The sequence below is a fragment of the Lytechinus pictus genome, chromosome 4 (genome assembly GCF_037042905.1).
Source record: "Lytechinus pictus isolate F3 Inbred chromosome 4, Lp3.0, whole genome shotgun sequence".
Classification (NCBI taxonomy): Eukaryota; Metazoa; Echinodermata; class Echinoidea; order Temnopleuroida; family Toxopneustidae; genus Lytechinus; species Lytechinus pictus.
This window is the reverse complement of record NC_087248.1, coordinates 4935195-4957217: the sequence shown is the minus strand read 5'-3', so window position 1 is coordinate 4957217 and position 22023 is coordinate 4935195. Positions and strand designations below refer to the sequence as shown.

Genomic DNA, 22023 nt, shown 5'->3' with positions numbered 1-22023 from the left:
GTATACCGGTGTTATATTTATGAATTTGTTTCCAATAATATAACTGTTTTAATACTCTATGAATACTGGGCACAGCTTGTATTTTGCTACTATTCTTTTGAATTTGTTTTTTTGTCAACATCTTAATATGTGAGTTCATATTTCCAAATTATAAATGAAAATGACAAGATGAATAAAAGTGAATTAAACTGAATACACTGAAAAGCCCCAAAGCATTGGGTACCCCAGGCTAAAAATGATAAGATTTGAATAAATAGAATAACATTAGTAAAGTAAAATGTTGGTTATTCATCAAAATCCATTCAATAACAGAATTCTTAAAGTTTTACATTACTTAGATGAACTGTGTATGCATTTATGCATGAATATGCAATGAGTAAACTGATATCATATCCCATATTACTATTCTTTCACTTTTCACACAAGTTATGAAAATTATTTCCCTTATTCATTCTAAGAAGGTTTTATGAAACTAATTTGGTTAGTCTTCAACCGATTTTGATAAATTTGTTGTGATTTGCTTGTTTTATTTCATCCTTATGATACACATCATTTTATTTCAGCCTGGAGTATCCTTTCATAAACTTACCGATAATAATTTCAATGACTGTGTATCATGTCAATTCTTACATAATTATTGTATTGTATTTTCTGTCAAATTCATCATGTTTTTATGAATATAGGGAACAACAAGAAATCAATATTCAATATTGACAATAAAAGATGAATCCAATAATAAATTCAAATATACTCTGTAGCGTCATCCAGAGGAATTGCTACATGATTGGAGTACTTCTAAATAAGGACCCTTGTCAATTTCACATCCAAAACTATAGTTTAATACTTTTATCACACTGTTTAGTTATGAAAAAATATGGATTTTGAAATAAAATCAAGCAAAATTTATGACATTTGGCTAAAATTGTAAATTTTCACAATACTTTGTCAAGGCCGATAAATTTTACACACATTTAGAACTGTACATCAAATAGATTGGAATGCAAAATTGAATTCATGTAACACTCACACAAACTATACAGTACACATCTATTATACACATACTATTCATATATTACAAATCAGATAGTCATTCTTCCTAAAAAACTGTCTAAATGTGCCATAGACTGTTACAGTACCCAGACCATAACACATACTTATATGATACATATTAAAAGGCAAAAACATTTTTTACATTGTTTTCTTTCCTAATTTCTTTTCCAACTAGTATAGTTCAGGGCAAACATCTTTTTACATTTTCTTACAAGCACATTGTGTCCATATATACAATATTCAATACTGCAGAATCTGGCAGTAATTATCATAACTTCATTAGTGCCCACAAATTTTACAAACATTTTGAATGATTCACATCATAAACAAAACAATTCAAAATGCAATACATTGGATCACTTATAGGTGACACGACATTTGCTCCTGCAACATTTGTTTTGGTCCTAATATCTCAGAGGGCATAGGGTTAGAGTTATGATTGAAATAGAGTTGTTGGTTCAGAATAAAGTAAAGAATAAGATTATGGCTTATTTAGTTTTGGAGGTAAAGGTTTATGTTTGGTTTAACATGCAGACTTTCCATTGGAGCAATTGTCGCCAGAGCAAATGTTGTTGAACCAACCTACTTATAATCCTCATTTAAACACTTATCCAGGGACCCACTCACATGAATTCAGCAATTGATCATTGGGTTGTTTATTTAAGATAAATTTCACATAATGATCATTGCAATCAATTATAATATTAGTCTAGTGATCAATCTTAGCAATTTGTGAAACCAGACCTTGGTCGAATTTTTTAAGACTGAAACAAAATCATGTTAATGATGGCAAGTAATGATTAGTCTGCAGTCACAGACCCTGATTGGAACATAGATCAACAAGTGTGCCTCCATGCAAAGACTAGCACATACAAAACTTGCCTGAGCGAGAGAGCCTTCGGTACACAAGGCATGAGTAGCCTGCACATTCAGACCCTTAACTCGAGTGAAGGGTTTGCCCAGCAGACTAATTAGTGATGGAGGAATGTCTAGCAAAATATTTCAAAACGTAAAATGGTGGTAAAAATGAAAGACGAAGATGGAGAGAGGGGGAGAAAAGATAAACTGGGAAGAATATATTACGGCCACATATTAAGAGTTATAAACAATATACTAAGGTACTTGAACGACAGTGGAAGATATAAAAGAGGAAGCATATGACTTGAAGAATGAAGAAAATGAATGATATTCTACATCTCCTAATGAAATCTTTTTTTTTAATGAAGCAAATTTCTACTCGATATATAGAAGTTTATTAATTTCGAAATTGCAGGTCTGAATTTAATGATGGTATACTTACATAGGCAAATGCATACATTGAACACTTATGAAAACTTTTTAAAAACTTGTCAGAGTTGTTGTTGATAAATCACATGTAAAAGGGTTCTGAAGAATTTCTGAATGACTTCAACAGGAGATATACATTGGCTTCATCATTAAAACAATTCAAGTATGAATAACTGTTTAATATTTTTATCTTTTTCTTCTAATTTTCACTGATATTTTTTTACTTTTACTTTCACTGGTATTTGTATTTTATCCATCTAACAAATCGTACTAGCCCACTGGTTTTGAGTAAATCTAGTTGAGTAAATTTGGTTTGAGTGAATCTAGTTTAAGAAAATCTGGTTTGAATGAATCTAGTTTGGAGTAAATCTGGTTTGAGTAAATCTACTTTGAGTAAATCTAGTTTGAGTAAATCTGGTTGAGTAAATCTAATTTTAGTAAATCTAGTTTGAGTGAATCTAGTTTGAGTTAATTCAGTTTGAGTAAATCTACTTTGAGTATATCAAGTTTTAGCACATCCAGTTTGATTAAATTTAGTAACAATTCAGTTTGACTAAATCTAGGTCGAGTTAATCTAGCATTAGTTAATCTAATTCAGTTGGAATACAAAAGAGGTAGAATGTTGCATGAATACCAGTTTAGTTCCATTTTCTATCTCCTTCTATTCAAATCGTCCCTCAAAACTCACTTATTTCAGCAGATGTGTGGTAATAAGCTTATTTAATTAACTATTTGAGCCTGCCACTATTGATGTTTTTAACAGAAACATGGCGCAATATAAATGTTGTGGATCATCATCCTTCAAGTACTGATTCAAGATTCTGAAAAGAAACGCACTATGTGTATGCACATGTGGACACCTACACATTAATCATCTTATTCTAAGAAAAGACCTGGGAAATCTGGGTGCGTTTCGTGAAACGACACTTCCAACGTTTATCCGACAGAGTCTACTTTATCCTACAGTCATCATAGTAACTGCTTCAAAGCAAATCAAACCATCCAAAGTTGTCATGTCATGATGACAAATGGAGATGAAACGCTCTTCAAATCGCTTGCTAATTTCTACATCTTTTTGAAGCAATAGGTGATTCTTTTATCATGAATTTTTCAGGAATTCATCTGTTCACTATATGTTTTGCCATAGAGCTCATGCTTCACAGTGTTGCCGAATCAATATTACCAAATCACATACAAGGGTGCCATGGAACCATTTCATGATTCTTTATGTATCCATCTGAACATAATCTTATGCCACAGACATAAGAATTCGATAAACTATTCATGATTACCATCATTTCCACAAGTTAATTAGTCCCTACAACATTACCATTAATCTGTGTCATATCATAATAAAGCTGATGTAGATCTAAGTCATTGTAGGTTTGAAGGCATTTTTCTAATTGTCCTGGTAATTTTCGCTTCATCGGATCGTGCTGCCAGCATAGCTCAGACAGTAATCTGGTCCTAAATGTAGGTGAATCTTTGACCAGCTCAGAATGTTCTTTGTTCACCCTCAGTCTCTGTATAATATGTATGAATATTGTATAAAACATTGACAGAGTCAATAAATGAGCTATAAGAAGATATTTACTCATCTATCTTTCTGTACATTTGCCACTACGTTCACACAGTGTGCGAAGGCATAACAATTTTTTATAAGAATTAAACATAACCATCATAAGTAGCGGAAATTCATATTTTTTACTGATATATTTTCTTTGAATACACATTTTCTTTGAATTAAACAAATATTTCTGATTCAATAAAAATGAGCAGAGTATTTTAAGAATCTTTGACTCTTTTTCCCAATATCAGGCAGCTCAGCTACATGTACATGTACCCACCCACGGTTCTGTTTTCATTCATAAATCGTTGAATAATTATTGCATATTGTAATTGCCAAATTTATTATAAATAAATAGATAGATAAATAAATAAATAAATAAATAAATGAATGAATGAATGAATGAATATATTTTCCAGACTTTTTATAGCTATACATGCAAAATAAAAATATTGTGCAAACCCCCCCCCCCAAAAAAAAAAAAAATGTTACAGTAAATTTGTCTGAATGGATGCTTAAAAGATGTAATACAAACTGGATCCACAAAAACATTAATTGAAAAATGGACTAATCTTACCTCCTCCCTGATGGCATCATCGCTCATGTGACTGAGATCACGATATGGGAGGCACCCATCATTGTATAGCTGATATAACAGGCATCCTAGACCCCATGTATCTGACCTCATAGTCAATCCTCTTCCATCTAGGACCTTGAAGTGAGAAGATAGATAATAACTTTATTCATTAACTTTTTTTGGGGGGGTTTATTTCCAATTTGTCTAATGCAAATTTGTCCATTGCCAACCCGTCGACTATCATTTGGTCTACCTTCAGTTCGTCCACTATCCACATGATCTAATTGCAAATTTGTCCACTCACCATTTCGTCTTATAGCCAGTTGGTCCAATAGCCATTTAGTCCATATACCATTTGGTAAAATTGGACAAAGTGTTAATTGTGCAAAATGAATGAAAATGAAATGGATATTAGACCAACTAGACCAAATGGTCATAGACGAACTGGTGATTAGACGAAGCGATGATTGACCAAATGGGTATTGGACCAAATGGTTGTTAGACGAAAGGTTGATGGACGGAATGGCATTAGACTAAATGAAAGTAGACCATGTGGTGAGTGGACAAGTTGGCAGTAGACGAGTTGGCAATTTACCCTTTTTTCACATGTTGGTGCAACAAGTTATGAATATATAGCACAAATAAAACACATGGCTAATTCCATAAAATAATTTACTTTTTTGTAGGCCTACATCCAACACCCATTTTTCTCAATTTTTACATCACTTCTGGAACTACTCAGACAAGCTATGATAATCTCATATGGGGCACAAAGTGGCTACAAATCATTTGAAGATGATCATTCATATACATACATACTTTATGCAATTGTCTACAAAAAGAATATATATGTATAGTTAATAGCAATAATTTCAATGATAGATTACACTAATCAATAAGTACAATAAACTTTATGATAATAAATATAACAATCTGTGAATATGCTGAATGAGAGAATCTTAAAATTTACACACAATATCCCATGCTAAATCTGTGTTTTCTGTGAAAGTGACCCCTTTCCTTACCTCAGGAGGCGCTATTCGAGGATCCAGCCCCTTTCTCACACGCTCCGGAACATCTATTCCTCTCCAATCTTCACAGAGAGACCCTCTCAGTTCCCCATAAGATGAGCTACATGAAATGTCTACAGCATAGTCCAAGTTGCACAGCTTCACACGATCATCATGGGTCACGACCAAATGATCCACTAAAAAATAAAATGGTAAATAAAAGTATTAAAAGCAGGTCATATGAAAGAAGGTTTCTGATTGGTCAGATATGCTCTCCTTGCCATAGTTCAATTTGTTATATGATAATGATAGCATGGTTTATAAAGGGCCTTTTGCCAGAGGATACAAGGCAGACATATTGGATTGGCCTGAATTCACAAAAGGTGGTTTTGAAAACCCACGGTTGAAGCCATGGTTTATGCAGATTTCCTGTATACATGTAAAGTACGCTCAATTTAGCGCGTATTGGGCGAGGGTATAACAAATGTCCAATGCTGATGCGCGCTTTTGTCACAGTGCGCCAAATTGACGCCTGTTACCATGGTTAGATACGCTGTTTTATTCATGAGTCCACTGTTTGAAGAGTGGACTCATTAATTGAAAACAGTGGACTCATGAATAAAATACAATGTAGCGTACTTAACCTTGGCAACAGGTGTCAATTTGGCGCACTGTGACAAAAGCTCGCATCAGCATTGGACATTTTTTGATACATGCGGTAAATAAGCGTAATGTATACTGGAAATCTGCATGAACCATGGGTTCAACCAATGGTTTTCAAAACCACCTTTGTGAATTTGGGCCAATGAGTCACAGACTGTCCCCAAATACATTACACAATTCCCATGACCTTACACAGAGTTATTGAAAGGCTCATGCATAGCTGGATTCCGTCTTGCAAAGATTTACGATTGATCTAGACGACCACAACAATGGAAAACCAGCAACGTCAACATCCAAAATATGTGATTGTTCAAAATAATTTGTAGATCTGATATACATATTTATACATTCATTGTTTTCTTGAAAATTTGGCGTGCTTCTCTTTGTTTACAAAGGACATCGTGCTTGGATCAATTGTAACTCTTTGTAAGATGTGGCCTATGATGCAGCTACCATGGCTTAAGCTCAAGCTACCACTCTATAAGCAGTGCTCACTACATTAAAGGGATTTATTCTTACGGGTTACCAATATGGCCGCAACCATTGGATTCCACATCTTTTTCTGCACATGAATTTAATGCAAATATCTTCACACAGGCCAATGTGCGCATGAAGGAAGTCACCATTGATAGTACTGAATATAAATCAATGAGATTGTGCATTTAATATCATGCGCACTGACACTTTACTGCTAAGCATAACTCTAGGGGGGGGGGGACGTTGCAACAAATACGTGCAATCAGTTGCATATTTCTGTTGCAATTTTAAAACTGATAGGTCAATCTTAACTATGGCAAATCACTTCATATGCCTTGTGGCAAAAAGAAGAACAGTAACCAAGTGCAAAGTTGCAGTTAAAACATATGACTGATTTGGTACCCCAAATTGATCTCAAAATGCCCCATAAGTCACCCTTATCTCTCGTTGTAAAATACCGTCCTAATTTGGTTTTGAAGTTGGCTCTAAAGAGCACCTTTTCACTCTAGTCTGCTGTGCAAACCCTTCACTCAAGTTATTAGAGTCTGAATAAACAGCCTACAATGATTTCTGTACAGAAGGTTCCTCTTGAAACAGCAAGTTATATGTGCTTGTCTTGTGTGAAGACCCACTTGTTGATCTGAGTTTCATTCAGGGTCTGCACCTGCAGACTATCTTCACCCTATCACACTCATCATCCCTGTAGACAATGGGGGTAAAGCCTTCAATCAATCACCTTCAAAATTAGTAAAAAATAAAATGTACCTTTCCAGTTGAGGTAGAGTATGTTTAACTCATGGAGCTTAACAGCGGCTTTGCATGCTTCTATCCACCATTTCTCACAAATGTCCTCTATAGAATTAAGAACGGATGACAGACTATCTCCTACAAGATTGAGGAGATTAAAAGTAATAATCAGGATTAAAAATTAGCTTTCATTGACCCTCAGAACTATAAAGGAAAAAATCTAATATTGAAAAACTTATGTGAGAATTTGAATTTTTTTTTAAATTTCATAGAATAAATCACAATATCAAGAATTGAGTTAAGATGATACGACATATATATCCTGAAAAGTTTTTTCAAATGATCTTCATATCAAAAGACAAAGACAATTACTAAATGGCACTTTTCTCCCAGACAATTCATGCATTTCATGATACATGCACCATCAACACTTGTCATTATGAGAAGCCAATTTTTGCTTGTTGGTTGACAATACTTTCCCTGACAGATGTGAGTGTGAAATTATAATCAAAAGAAATATTTAACTGATGGATGATTCCATAGTGCAAGGAAGGAAGGATAAGGATTAATCATTAGAGCTACAAATGAGATCTCAGGAAAACTGTAGTTTTTAGATGAGGTTAATAATCACTTTGAAAGAGAAACATTGTGATCAATGCCTGGCCATGAGTGCACTAGTTATCGAGCAATCTTTCATCAGGAACAACATAATGAAGGTGCATGTATTAAGAAATGCACAAATTCATTGTGATACCTGTGTGTAAGTTTTGTAGTGTTCTAGCTTTGCAATGACTATTACAGTAATCAAATACTATTATTATTCACTTTGAAACAAATATTCAAACATTAATTCAATAACAAATTGGTAATGAGTTATTCAAATTATTTGAATATTACTTTTTTTCCAGGCATTACTTCCTGTGAGAAAACATTCAATGTAAAGACATTTAGTGACTTATGCTCACTGAATGTGCGGATTAAGCTTTAAAAAAAAAAAGAGTACAAGGATATGAAACATATATTCTGTATAAATTTTGAAATATTCAGCTTCAAATATATTTATCCAAGACATAGACCATTGCCAAATCAAAACCAGTTTTTAGACTACCGCAAAAGAGTTTTATTGCCAATACTAAGGCCCGTCTTACAAAGAGTTGCGATTGATCTGATCAATAGCAACCATGGAAAGCCAGCAAAGTCAACATATAAAATCCATGTTTGTTCAAAAAAATTCTAGATATGAATGTATATCTATAAATTCATTGATTTCTTGACAATTTGGTGTGTTCTCCTTTGTTTAGGAAGGACATTTTTCAAATTTCCTGTAGAAAAAATTATGAAACTGATGGATTTCCATATAGTTACGATTGATTGGATCAACCTTAACTCTTTGTAAGACGGGGCCCAGGTGAAAAGAGATTTCAAGAAGAATATAGAAGATTCATATTACCGTAGAGGTAGGTTGAACAGATGAGAAGCTTATCTCCTTTCAATTTCTTGTGCCACAGACATGTTGAGATGATATCTTTGAGGCTTGGTGAACTCTTTGAGTGAAGTTTCCGGAGAGTAGATGTCAAATTTGAACACCATCGAACCTGGATGAGGGAAAGTGAATAGCATGATACTTTCTACTCATCATCATCTTCCGAAGACTTGCTACTTGTCTTCTCTTTTTTTTCCCGCCTTCTCCACCGATCTCCCCTTTTTGCCTCCCTCCTCCTTAGGCCTCATCATCATCTCTAATACTCCTCATCTCTGTCTCATTCTTGTTTTTTCTAGTCCTCCTCCCCCTCCCCCTTTTCATCATTTAATTCTCCTTATTCTCCCCTCCTTTTTCTCCTCCTCATTCTTAAAACTTCCGATTTCTACATGACTAGTACTCCTGGGACCTGTTACACAAACATTTTAATAAATGTTTATTGCCAACAAGCAAATTAACCCATTGCCTACTCAAACCAGACGAACCCTTTACAAAGCCTACAGGAATCACATAATTCAGTAGCCAACAGTTTAATTATTATTCACATGTCCAAATTCTCTCTTATACCAATACCATCACAATGCTTAACATGTCCAGAGGAAAGAAGAAATTACCTTTTTGATGACCACACTGATCATTGGCTCCAGCCTCCTGGCTTTGCAACGGATGGGAGTGAAGTGCCCAAATTTGCAAAGTCTGCGCTCTGTTGTCAGTTGACTGAAAGGCTGGCCCCTCCTCAAGTAACTTTCTGCGTTTGCATCAAAACTCTGAAAAAATCAGCGAAATGTAATATAAAGAAAAAATAAATAAACTAAATGACATGGGTAAAAAATGACCTCTGTGAAATAACGTAAAAACTGCAAACAGCTTGTTTAATTTTTTATTTAATTTGTCACGAAACATTTCAAACTAAACTTTATTTCTGAAAGCTACATGTAGGTCACTTTAATACTCCACTACTGTACCCTCTAATAATATTATTATGTAAAATCTAAAAAAAAAGTGCGATAGAAATTAAGGGCAGCACTGCATGGGGGCAACCCCCCCCCCATGTTTTCAAGTAGTGAAAAAAAAGAGAAAAATACTATATATACTCATATTGGGAAAAACAGTATTCAATTACTAATGGGGCTACCCTGCTGAAATGAAAATAAATAAATAAATCAAATAAAATGAAAATAAATGAATACATACGTACATACATAAATAAATAATAAAGGAATAAATGAACACTGTCCAAGGCTGCTTGGCTAGAGTCAGAAATATCGAAGTTCCTCTGGAAACACGTAAAGATTGATACTTGACAAATGATATACAAGTAATTAATATTATTATAAATTTTTTTTGTGTCAAAAGTATGTTGTTAATGTTACATTATAGCAGCATGATACAGATCACTGGCTGTGTATACAAGCAGTGTAAAATCTTGTGTGATCTTTAAACAACTTTATGAAACACTAAACTGGGGTCCGTTTCATAAAGCTGTTCGTAAGTTAAGAGCGACTTTAAGAACGACTGGTGATCCTTTTATGCTCTAAACCATCGCCAATGAAGCTACCATTTACCACAAGAAAAGATCACCAGTCGTTCTCAAAGTCGCTCTTAACTTACAAACAGCTTTATGAAACACCCACCTGGTCTCATAGAAGGTTAACCCATGAAGATTAACCAGTTGATTATTGAATTATTTTAAGCCAATATGCTTTGTAAAGGGGCCAATCAGTTCCAGTAGACAATGGGTTAACCAGTAAACTATTAAGTAATATTGTTCCCATAGGCTTTGTACAAAGATCACAAGGTTCCAAAAGGCAATGGGTTATCTGTCCATCTCTCGATGTAACGTAATAATAATAAATAATAATATAGGATTTATATAGCACACGTATCCACCTTGCTAGGTGCTCAAGGCTCTCCTATATTACCCCGGCTAAGCTAGTCTACCGATTCTGGTGCGCACAGCTTTTTGAGGAATCACTTCCTGCCGGTACCCATTTACCTCACCTGGATCGAGTGCAGCACAGTGTGGATAAATTTCTTGCTGAAGGAAAACACGCCATGGCTAGGATTCCAACCCACGACCCTCTGTTTGAAAGGCAAGAGTCAGAACCACTACACCACAACGCGCCCACACTGCAAATAATGCAAGTACCCTGTCCACAAATGTGAGTTACCCATAATTCCACTCCGTCATCAGTAGGATGATGCAACTCTTCCAGTTCATGAAGTCTTTCTAAAACATCCAATTCTTTCTTCTTCATCAAACATCCTAACACATCCTCCCAACGACGCTTATCAAGGTCATGAAGAAGCCCTGTCTCACTGCAAAGACAATAATAAAAATATGTAACATCTTAGCGATAAGTACCATGTTTCTAAGCACTGCATACAATTACCCCGGCTTCAGCACGGCTATCCTGATCAGACGCTTGAGCATTCAAGAAATTCCTTCCAACTGGATACTACTACACTTGGGTGGACAGTGGCAAATGCAGATGAACGCCAATAAATTGTAGAGGTTTGTTCAGTTTGTATCCAATCAAGGTCTTCAGGGCCCTGTTGTACGAAGTTACGATTGATCCAATCAATCGCAACTATGGAAAGCCAGCAAAGTTAACATATGAAATGCATGTTTGTTCAAAAAAAATTCTAGATATGAATCCATATCCATAAATTCATTGATTTCTTGACAATTTGGAGTGTTCTCCTTTGATTACAAAGGACATTTTGCAAATTTTACTGTAGAAAAAATTATGACACTGATGGATTTCCATAGAGTTACGACTGATTGGATCAATCGTAACTCTTTGTAAGACAGGGCCCTGGTGTAATTATGAGATCATCTAACCCCATCGTAGCTAAACCCATTGGCCTGTATTCTGAAGTCAGTTTATATTAGACCATGGTCTAACTCTGTATTAAAATTATGGAAAGCCAAAAATGTCAACATTTTCTTACATTGTATGTTTCCTATGCTTACTGCGCTCTTTCTTAACTTGTGAAAGGTGAAGAAAGCTGTCGTATTTATCCTGTTAAAACAGTTAAGAATGAATTGAGAGGAAAAATGAGCTGATACATTGAAATTATACTTTTAGAATGCCACTATGCCACTATTGGCTACACATGTATCTATAGTTAAATTACAACTTTAAACCAGAGTTTAAATTAAACCCAACTTCAGAATACGGGCCATACGGTATAACACTCACTAGGTCTGTGGTGTTGGTGTTCCATTTAGTCTATTAAAAACACACACATATATGATCTAATTTCCAATTCATCTACATATCATTTTGCACTCTGTCAAATAAGCATTTGAATTTATAAACAATTATTTGTTAACAAATATTTTAATCATATAAATTAAGAGGTGTTAGACCAGGTCAAGGAATGGTGTTATTAAGCTATTATTAAATTGAAAATTTTACAAAAGAATAGATCAATTACTTGGTGTGCATACAGTTCTGACTAACTTTCTCGGAAACACCTATCCGATAATAATAAGAATAGCTTGATTTATAAAGTTTTTTTGCCCAAGGATAGAAAACGCTGCTCATGACGAAAAACCTCCATTTGAGAACACTATACCCCAGTTTTTCTCAATCAATTCTCTTCTCCAAGTACGACAAACCCTACTGCCCCAAGCATGCAATGTAAGTATCAAAACACCTGTTTCTTGACCTCGGTCCGAAGATAAGACAACAGCCCGAGCTCGGTCCCGGCAAAGCATGCCGCCATTTTTTATTCACTTACTTTCCTTATTTCGAGGTTGATTTTCTTCGTTCGAAATTGAAAATGGACTAACATTGAATTTCTGAATACAATATGCCTTTGAAAACGTGATTAAATATCGAATACAATAATTTCATTCCGACGGTCCTTCTACAGGCAGAGAAGTCTTACGTAATAGCACAGCTGTTGTTTATCATTTCGTCCTTGGCTCAACGCTCATAATCTGGCCTGTGGAGGTGAAATTGAGACAGCGGGGATTACCTGGCCAAGCGGGGTTGATCAGGCGGGTGTTTCATAAAGCTGTTCGTAAGCTAAGAGCGACTGGTGATCCTGTCTTGCGGTAAATGGTACACACCATTGGCGATGATCACCAGTCGTTCTTAAGGTCGCTCTTAACTTACGAACAGCTTTATGAAGCGGCCCCCAGGGCTTAGAAATGATTTTTTAGATTTCAAACACAAATTGGGGTCTAATACCGCAGTTTGCAACCTGAACTGCGGTCTTTCTCCAAACGGGGGTTTGACGTAATGTATTAATACCCTGGCTTTAGCTGTGCTGCCCATATAGGACCTCAATTCTTCCTACCAAGTACCCATTCACCTCACCTGGGTTGAGTGCAGCACATGTGAGTAAAATTCTTGCTGAAGGAAAATGCGATAAGGTTATCAATATACATTCACTTGGTCTAAAAGCAATCATCAAATAGTCATGAGCTAGACCCATTTGGCCTACTATCAATTTGGTATAATTATCATGTAGTCTACACCACATTTGATCTAATACTGATTCTCATTTAGTGCAATTCCCAGTTGGTCTCATTTTCACTTTGTCTTCTTATTAGTTTTGCTTTGTCAAATGAAAATTTGGTTCTCAAACAGATCATGTAACCATATAGTGTCAGACCAGGAGGATATTAGACCAAATGGGTATAGCCTAACTGGAAATATGACAAAATGACAAATGGCCTAAATGGCAATTAGACCAAATGGTTAAAACACAAACTGGTAGAAGACGAACTAGGATTAGGCTATATGGGAAGAGACCATATGTAATGCAGACAAAGCGGGCGCAGATAAGTAGAAAATTTACCAGACATATCTACCTGTATAGATCCTTGATGAAGCCACAAAATGGCAGCACACATCGGTCTGACGTGCAGCTCTCGCTATGATTCCGGTATGCTTTGACCATCTCTTTGCAGTGGTCACACCGGTCAAGCTTTTCATTCCGATAGCACTTCTCAAATAAATTCACATGAAATTTTGTCTGTGGATCAAAGTTGATTATAAAAAAAGAGAAAAATGTGATACATTACAAAGAGCACATTGCACATAGCAGATTGTATGTCCCTACATGTTAAAATGTATAGGAGTACAAAGTAAGAATACACTATGTGGATCCTACACAAATGGTTGGCTATGAGACGGTCATATGACACACATTTCTACTGTAGTTTCAACTTGGAGGGTGTTTCATAAAGCTGTTCATAAGTTAGGTGAACCTTTCTACTGGTAAAGGGTATACTCCAAAATGTTCATTGGCGATGGTTTAACGCGTAAGAAAGGTTCACCAGTCATTCTTAAAGTCACTCTTAACCTACGAACAGCTTTATGAAACACCCCAGGCATTTTTTTGCAAGCATTTGGAAGTCAAATCATGTGTTTTATACGTTTATGTGATTGCTAGTATCAAGTCAAACATGATGTATTGAGGGAAACAATGTACATAGGCCTGAATTGAATAGAATTGGATAAGGCTTCTCCCCCTTATTCTTTGCTAAATGAAAATCCATATTTTTCTATTGTTCGTAAAGAAATCTGAAATACATGTAGGAACACCTCGAAAATTCATTTTGCCAATTGATTGTGGGCCCGGCAGCCACTGTGCAGTGCCAGAACAACATAGCTCTATCCATTGAATCATTGAACACCAAACAGGGTAGGAGCAACTCCCATCTTTCAACGTCTTTTGGTCTGATGCGACTGGGGTTCGAACACCCGGATGTGCAACAGACGCTCTACCCACTGAGCCAACATAGACATGTATATTACCTTCCAGCATTGGAAACAAGTGTTGTGTTTCATTTCCTCACAGTATGCGCTCTCCTCAAGGATTGTCTGTAGGTGTTCCTTCGTTTCTTCATCAAGGATATCAGCATGATCAGGAGCACCTCTCGGAGCCTGTCAAAGGAGTTACAGTCAAACTTGACATGAAATCTAGAGGTACAGTCACATGTGGGTGTTTCATGAAGCTGTTTGTAAGTTAAGAGTGACTTTAAGAACGTCAGGTGATCCTTTCTTACGCGCTTCACCATCGCAAATTGACATTTTGGTGTATACCATTTACCAAAAGAAAGGTTTACCACTTGTTCAAAAAGTCACTCTTAACTTAACAACAGCTTTATGAAACAGCCCCCTGGTGCGTATCCTGAAGTTGGGTTTAATTTAAACTCTGGTCTAAAGTTGTGGTTTAAATATGGATGGCTAATTGTGACATAAATCTCTAACGGTAAAGGTTCATACATGTAGTACCAGCTCATTTGAATCTCAAATCATTTTTAACCGTCTGATAAGATAATTGTCTTCACCAACTAGGAAAGAGCACAGGAAACATAATAAACATACCATGTGAACAAATTTTGACATGTTTGGCTTCCCATAATTTTAGCAGAGTCAGACCTAAGTCAAAGTTAAACACGAGTTCAGGTTAAGGGCCACAGAGTCTACACTTACTTGGATGTTGAGATGTAAAGAAATATGCTTATGTGCCCCTCGTTAATATTTTTTTTGGCAAGGTCTGTACTTCAGAGCAGAGGCGGCAGAACATCAGGCTCGGACAAAGAAATTGGAGGGGCACCTATTGTTTGGCAGACAGACCACTTTCTTTGTCTGAGCCTGATGATCAGCCACCTCTGCTTCAGAGGATGGTTGTGCCAAAAATTTTCAGGTCCTGATTTAAACTGATTCAGACTAGTTGCACTTACAACTGACTCAGGCAGATAATTCCCATTATTGCAGCTCCAAAAATGAATTTTGGCAAACAGCAGATCTGCATCTCTGCTTCCTTAGTTTCATGCCATGTCCTCTTGTACGAGAGTCATGGATTCGTTCAAAGAACAGATCAGCATCAACATTGTCTATCCCTCTCATAATCTTGAAAATACGTTCTATATGCAAGGCTTTGTAGTCCAAGGGCTTTTACACTTGTAAAAACATCCACTTCAAAAGATACTGTCCTTTCTTCATATCTTATCATTATCAAGTCAATAAATCATTTCATATTAATTGGTGTACAGCGTATTTAGATTATAATCGATAAAATAAAATGAAATAAAAATCCTTATAAACCATACCTCGATTGGGACTGCACTATCATCTTGAGATTGACTTGATTCTAAATGAAATTAAAAGATAAAACAGTCATAAAACATAATTATCAAAATAAAAATCACTGTTCATTAAAACAAACTTTTTTTTTCAGGTACACCTAAAATATATATTATTGGAATAAAAATGTTGCACATATACCACTTTATACATAGGCTATATATGCACACAAAATTAGAACCTTATTCTGGTCAAATATCTTGTGGATAAATCTGTGGCTTAAAAACAATTTAAATCCCATCATAATACTTTAACCAAACCTCCAAACCTTTCCAACTGAAAAATAGGAAATGATTTCTCTAAAGAATACAATGATTTCTCTCTCTCAAAAAGAGAAAAACCCGACACTCTTCAAATGAGTGTGTTGCAAAATTAACGAGTATGAAAATCATATCAAACAGAGAAAGAATTCAGATTAATAAAACTTCTTTAACAAGTCTGATTCACAATGTTAACACCAATATCAATACCAACATCAACTCCAAACTTAATATCATCCAACTACGATAAAAGAAACGTTTTAAAACAATCACTATCACTTACCACTAGAACTAATCTCTAGCTCAGATGATCTTTCAGGCACATCTCTCACATTCTTGTCACTTTGTGGTGAAGATGGCTACACAAATATCATAAATCATATACACACATAGAAACATATTATAAATATACAATGGTAGTAGATTATGAAATTCAAGCACCATTTTCAATTATTTCAAGACAGAAAAAAATGATTTTTTTTTTTTAAATTCTGGCTAGTGAGTACCTAGAAAGAAATACACAATTCAATGATACTAAGACCTTTTTTTATTCAAGATGATAATAAAACAAGAATGAAATAGTTTAACTGACTGTATTCATCCTTAACAAGGTTACGATGTGGACAGGTCTTTGATTTTGCAATTCATGTATGATAACCAGGATGGGATGTCAGGATGTTATGATCATAAGGGGGGGGGGGAGGCAAAGGAAAAAGTAACAATTTTTTGTTCTCATTTAAATAAAAAGGTAAATATAGATATGATCTCATTTTTTTCTATATTCTTCTTTTTCTCCCCACCTTTCCCCTACTTCCTCCTCTATTTTCACTACTTGAAAGTCATGGGACGGGGGGGGGGGGGGGGGGGGCAACTGCCCCACAACCCTTGGAAAATTACCTAGCAGAGGTCAAGATTGGCCTATAGAAGTTGCTTAAATTTCAGTCCAGACAGAAAAAAATTTATCAGTTCATGAAAACTCATTAGAATAATCAATACCCACAAGTTAACATGCACAAGGCACTTACCCTTTACACAAAACATTATTAATTTACATAAATAAGATATAATCTACACTTATACAAATATCTGAAAGGTGCTAACCCTTCATAGAGCCACATCAATACTTACCAGGTTGCCATTGAAGAGCACAAGTGAGGCTGTAAAGAGCAAATAAAAAATACATCACAACCATTTCAAAAACACAATATTAAGCAAATAATTTTTGGTGAAAACAATTGGATAAACTATCAATGTGAGTATACATGTAGGTATATAATATGACGTTGCTTGTATAGCGCATATCACTACCCATGGGCATCTCTATGCGCTTCATAGGAAAATAGACACAGAAGAGAGAGGATTAAAGCTATTATGTAGACTGTCTCAATCATAAAACCGCTTAAACAAATAAGTTTTGAGGCGACTTTTGAATGCAGAGCATGTAGATGCCTCCTTAATGGAAGAAGGGATCATATTCCAAAGTTAAGGGGCCGCATGACAAATTGATTTGTCCCCATAGAACTTGATCTGAACAACTGGACACTTAAGCAGATATCTCTGTGAAGATCTCAGATTACATGAAAGGACATATCTTATTAATTTCTCACTGAGATATATTAAGTGATGCATGATTCTTAAACAACTTCAATTCAATGCAAACATACATTTTGTTCATTAAACTTGGCAGAAATAAAATGAAATTCAGAGTTATTTGGGTAATGGATGTGTATTCATTGTAAATGTTCCATGACATTCGCTCCAGCAACAATTGCTCCGAGGGAAAATCTGCACGTTAAGCCTAACTTACAATCTAGCCTACAAAATTAGATAAATCTCAATTACATTCCTAACTCTACCCATATGCCCTCTGAGATTTCATTAAGAGCAGAGCAAATGCCGCAGCAGCAGATGCTGTGTCACCATTGTAAACATCTAGCTGGAGCTGATTGGAAAAAAAGAGGACAGATAATAATATAGAAATTTTAACCCAATTTACAAGAGAAAGACTTGAACTTTTACAAGAGGGAGAAAGGCCAATAGAACTTGGATTATCGTATCTAGTGAAATTCTTATCAAACTTACGTTCGAAAGGTTGGACGTCATTACGAAAAACCTCAAATGATATGAGTTCCCTCTGCTGACGATATTCCTCACTGGTGAGATCGTATTTCATTGTAAGTTTTGGATCAGACAAAATCTCCTTATGAACCTCAGCAGCTTCCCATCTCTCTGACTTACATGAATTGAGTCTATCTCTTAATCCACCGATGAATACCTCTGTGTCATCATACTCTGATGATGTAGGTGAATGTTCTGTGGATGTTGCTGACTGAGCAGATGTTCCTTTTGCTAAATCAGAAAACTTGGCTATCAAGGATCTGGCAAGATCTCCCTGGTAACCATTACCAGAATGATATCCACTGCTCCCATTGCTCCGTTGCAACTGCTCTGATGAACACCGACGTTTCTCGGCATGGAATTGGGCGAGTTCATTGTCAGTCCTCTCCTGACTTGACTGCGATCTCTGCAGCTTCCTAGGGGCCAGATTGTTGTTGACTTCTTCATTGGGAGCATCACTCACATCCCTGGAGCGGCTTCTCCTTGGCTTTTCATAGCTGGCTGTTCTGCACATGGACCCAAACCCAGAATCATTGAGCTCATCATGATCATCTATTTCCTCCTCGATGGCGTTCTGTCTCGTAAACGAGGAATGTTTCCGAATGACAGGTGGTGGTCTAGGGCTTGTTGGCCCACTATGAGTGTTGGGTGTCAATGGGGGTCCATTAGTTGTGAATGGGTCTTGCCTTTGTGTTTCATCTACAGCCTCCCCAGAATATGAAAAACGGAAAGGAGCACCTTGGGCAGAGTATCTCTGAGTTGGCGATTTGTCAGGATAGCCATTCTGCAAATTACCCTGATAACCGTCCAACGAGTTAGAAGTCAACGAGAGTCCGTTCAGGGTAGGTACATGTATTTGCCCTTGAAAATCATCGGAGGTTTTCCTAAAATCCAAGAATTGCTTAGGTTCACCTCGAACTGGATATCTTGGAGAAGTATGAGGGTCCATGTTTCCATTCTGCAATGTTTGTTGCCTTGGATCTACCATGTGATATGACTCTTTAGCGAAGGGCCCATCCAGAAATGATCCTGGCATTGGAGACTGATCCACATGATTTCGAGATTTTGGAATACACTTGGGATGATATTCCAACGAGTTTTCACGATCGACAGAACTGTACCCTCCGTCAACAGAAACACATGAATCCTCAGAGTTCTCAGGGTTTCCATTGGACGTGACTTTATGCAGAAACTGAGAATGGTGGGTGTCGAACTGTGCCTCTGCGACAACAATGTTATTGCAATTATTTGAGTGAGGTCGATTCATCATGCATCGATCAGCTTATGTTCAATCCTACATAAAAACATGTTCCTTCTATTGGGCTACATTATAACCATGACGATAATGATGGCTTTATACTAGTGGTGAAGTCTAAGATCCAAAATACTGTGCAAGCAACATCTTGTAATCTCAAGGGGAATTCTGCCTCACACTTGGAGGTAATACCAAGTCAGACTACACTGAAAGTACTGGGCATCCTTGGCACACAGGTCTTACTATTTGGTGATAATGGCTGATTCCTTAGGTCTGAACCTCTGAGGATTGGTGACATAGGAAAGTCGTTTCAACATTCTGGAGACATTGCAGCTTCAACCTACATACCAAATGAAAAAAAAGGAAAATGGAATTATTCACAAGCAGGAATACCAACCATCAGGAATTAAAACATTGTCTGTGCTACTAAGAATCTTTTCAACATATTGAAGTAATACTAAAAACTTTTTTTTCTGCTAATTTTAATAAGGAAGTTTGGGGCAGAGCCTCAGACCATAAAGAAGGGAAAAACACTTACAGAACATGTACAACACAAAAAATAAATTAGATTGTCTTTTAATCAGCTTGGATGCATTGTGGTGTAGCAGTTCTGACTCTCGCCTTGTAATCAGAGTCAGGTGTTCATATTGAGATATAGGCCTATCCTACAATATAAAATAGAAAGTCTGCTTCAGCATAATAAGGAATGAAATAATTGCAACTGGTTTAGTAAAATGCCTTAGAAATAAATCATATAAAATTTTGAAAGGATAGCTTTCCAAAATGAAAGGTAAAGTCACATTCTTCATCAGTGTGAATGATGTGACAAAAAAAAGAAAACTCAAAATCAGTTTCTGAAACAGTAGTGAAAAACACGTCTCTCCATGGGCAATCAAAGAGTAACATTCTATATAGAATATAATGCAGAAATATGCGCCATAAAGTAATGGGATTTTTCACAGACAAATCATTTTACATTTTCCTCAGATCAAAACAGTTTGAATAGGATGCTCACCGAATACACTGAACGAAAATCATAAAAGAGCCACTTTCCAAAGCACAAGAATTCCAACTGTGTATAGCTATGCTATGTACCATTTATGAAATATTAACCTGCTCCAACAAACATACATGTACATGTATACTACGAAGTATAAAGTTTAACATGATTATATTTCAATCCAAGATTTCTGAAGACCTGTACAGTAAGATCAAGTATATACAGCACAAACAGCATATCATTTTACAAACTAAACAATACACATTCGCAGACCACTTGTCACTCTCAGCGGCTGTTTACATATCATCGTGGGGAATACCACAACTTCTAAAAAGACGTAAAACCTTCCAGTGATAAAACCAAATAATAAAATATGAATGGCTTGTGTGTGCTTAGCTACTAGAAAATGTGAATATTTCTTTTTTTCTTTCTTTCTTTATTTAAACTTCCGGTGACCTCAATCATTGAACCAATATTCTTTATAATGTATGTTTTTGCATTTGGGGTATTTCCCTGTAGTACTACCATTCCTTAAAATGGACTTATATAATATCATAAACTTGTTATGATTCAAGATCGCACAAGGAACTTATATAAAATCAGTAATAAACACTCCCGTATCAATCATAAAAAGATTAATTCCCCCCTCCTTCCCCTCTCTTTCCCTGCCTATCAATGCATCAATATCTAAATGGACCTATACGTATGTATCTATTCATTCTGGCAAATCTATCAATCTTTCTATCTATCTATCTACACTGTATCTATCTATCTACCTATATATCTATCTATATTTCTTTCTGTCTGTCTGTTTGTCTGTCTATTTATCTGTCTGTCTCTGTTTCTCTATTTAAATTTGTAAAGCAAATATTTGGAGGTCTATTAATCTGGTAAATTGTGAAAATGCAAGCATGTACGGTACTTGCAGAATACAAGTTGCAATATTAGCTTTCCATTGGTTCCAATAAAGCGCTAAAAAAAAGTTTTTAGAAAATAACACATCAAGATGTGCATTGGTTGGCAGTTCTGTGAAAATAATATATTATTTGCCTTGCGTTCCGTGGTTTTACGCTTCGAACTTAATGCATTGTCAGTCTCAAGGACAATGGCTGTTCAAATATGTGACGTACATGTACTCAGCTCTACTCAAATAAAATATTTAGATAAAAGAGTTCACAAATATCTTTACTAGAGTTTGCTGAAGATACATGATGTACAATATACATTTGTAGACCATGTGGAGAATTTCATGAAATAAACAATCAGTGATTTTTATTTCATGGTGTTTTTGTACAGGTGAAATCTAAACTGCTCAAACCGAAATTACAGGCATGTAACTCTTTTGCGATATTTTCTCTGATCCTTGGTTTCGTGTAAAAATAAAGATACCTATGTCAATCAATTGTCTTGGTCTTTC

The 22023-nt window shown here is 35.8% G+C and overlaps 1 protein-coding gene across 1 annotated transcript; it reads right to left on the bottom strand.

Moving 5' to 3' along the window:
- Positions 1 to 19948, bottom strand: LOC129258540 (uncharacterized). Its single transcript, XM_054896796.2, has 13 exons — positions 18316 to 19948; positions 17362 to 17390; positions 16517 to 16592; positions 15940 to 15980; positions 14639 to 14767; positions 13690 to 13853; positions 11030 to 11177; positions 9473 to 9625; positions 8829 to 8973; positions 7397 to 7516; positions 5507 to 5688; positions 4482 to 4616; positions 1 to 3860 (listed from the first exon to the last, which is right to left on the bottom strand). Exons 1-13 carry the CDS (start codon positions 19619 to 19621, stop codon positions 3645 to 3647), a joined length of 2844 nt encoding a protein of 947 aa, XP_054752771.2. The 5' UTR covers positions 19622 to 19948; the 3' UTR covers positions 1 to 3644.
- Positions 19949 to 22023: the final 2075 nt, after the last annotated feature.

Bases quoted from the DNA above. Each gene is read 5' to 3' on its own strand.
- LOC129258540 (XM_054896796.2), bottom strand. From the start codon at position 19,621: ATGATGAATCGACCTCACTCAAATAATTGCAATAACATTGTTGTCGCA. The intron at 16,593-17,361 runs GTAAGTATTGAT...ATATTTGTGTAG, and splicing joins TGCTCTTCAATGGCAACCTG to CCATCTTCACCACAAAGTGA. The intron at 5,689-7,396 runs GTACATTTTATT...TTTATTTTTTAG, and splicing joins ACTCTACCTCAACTGGAAAG to TGGATCATTTGGTCGTGACC.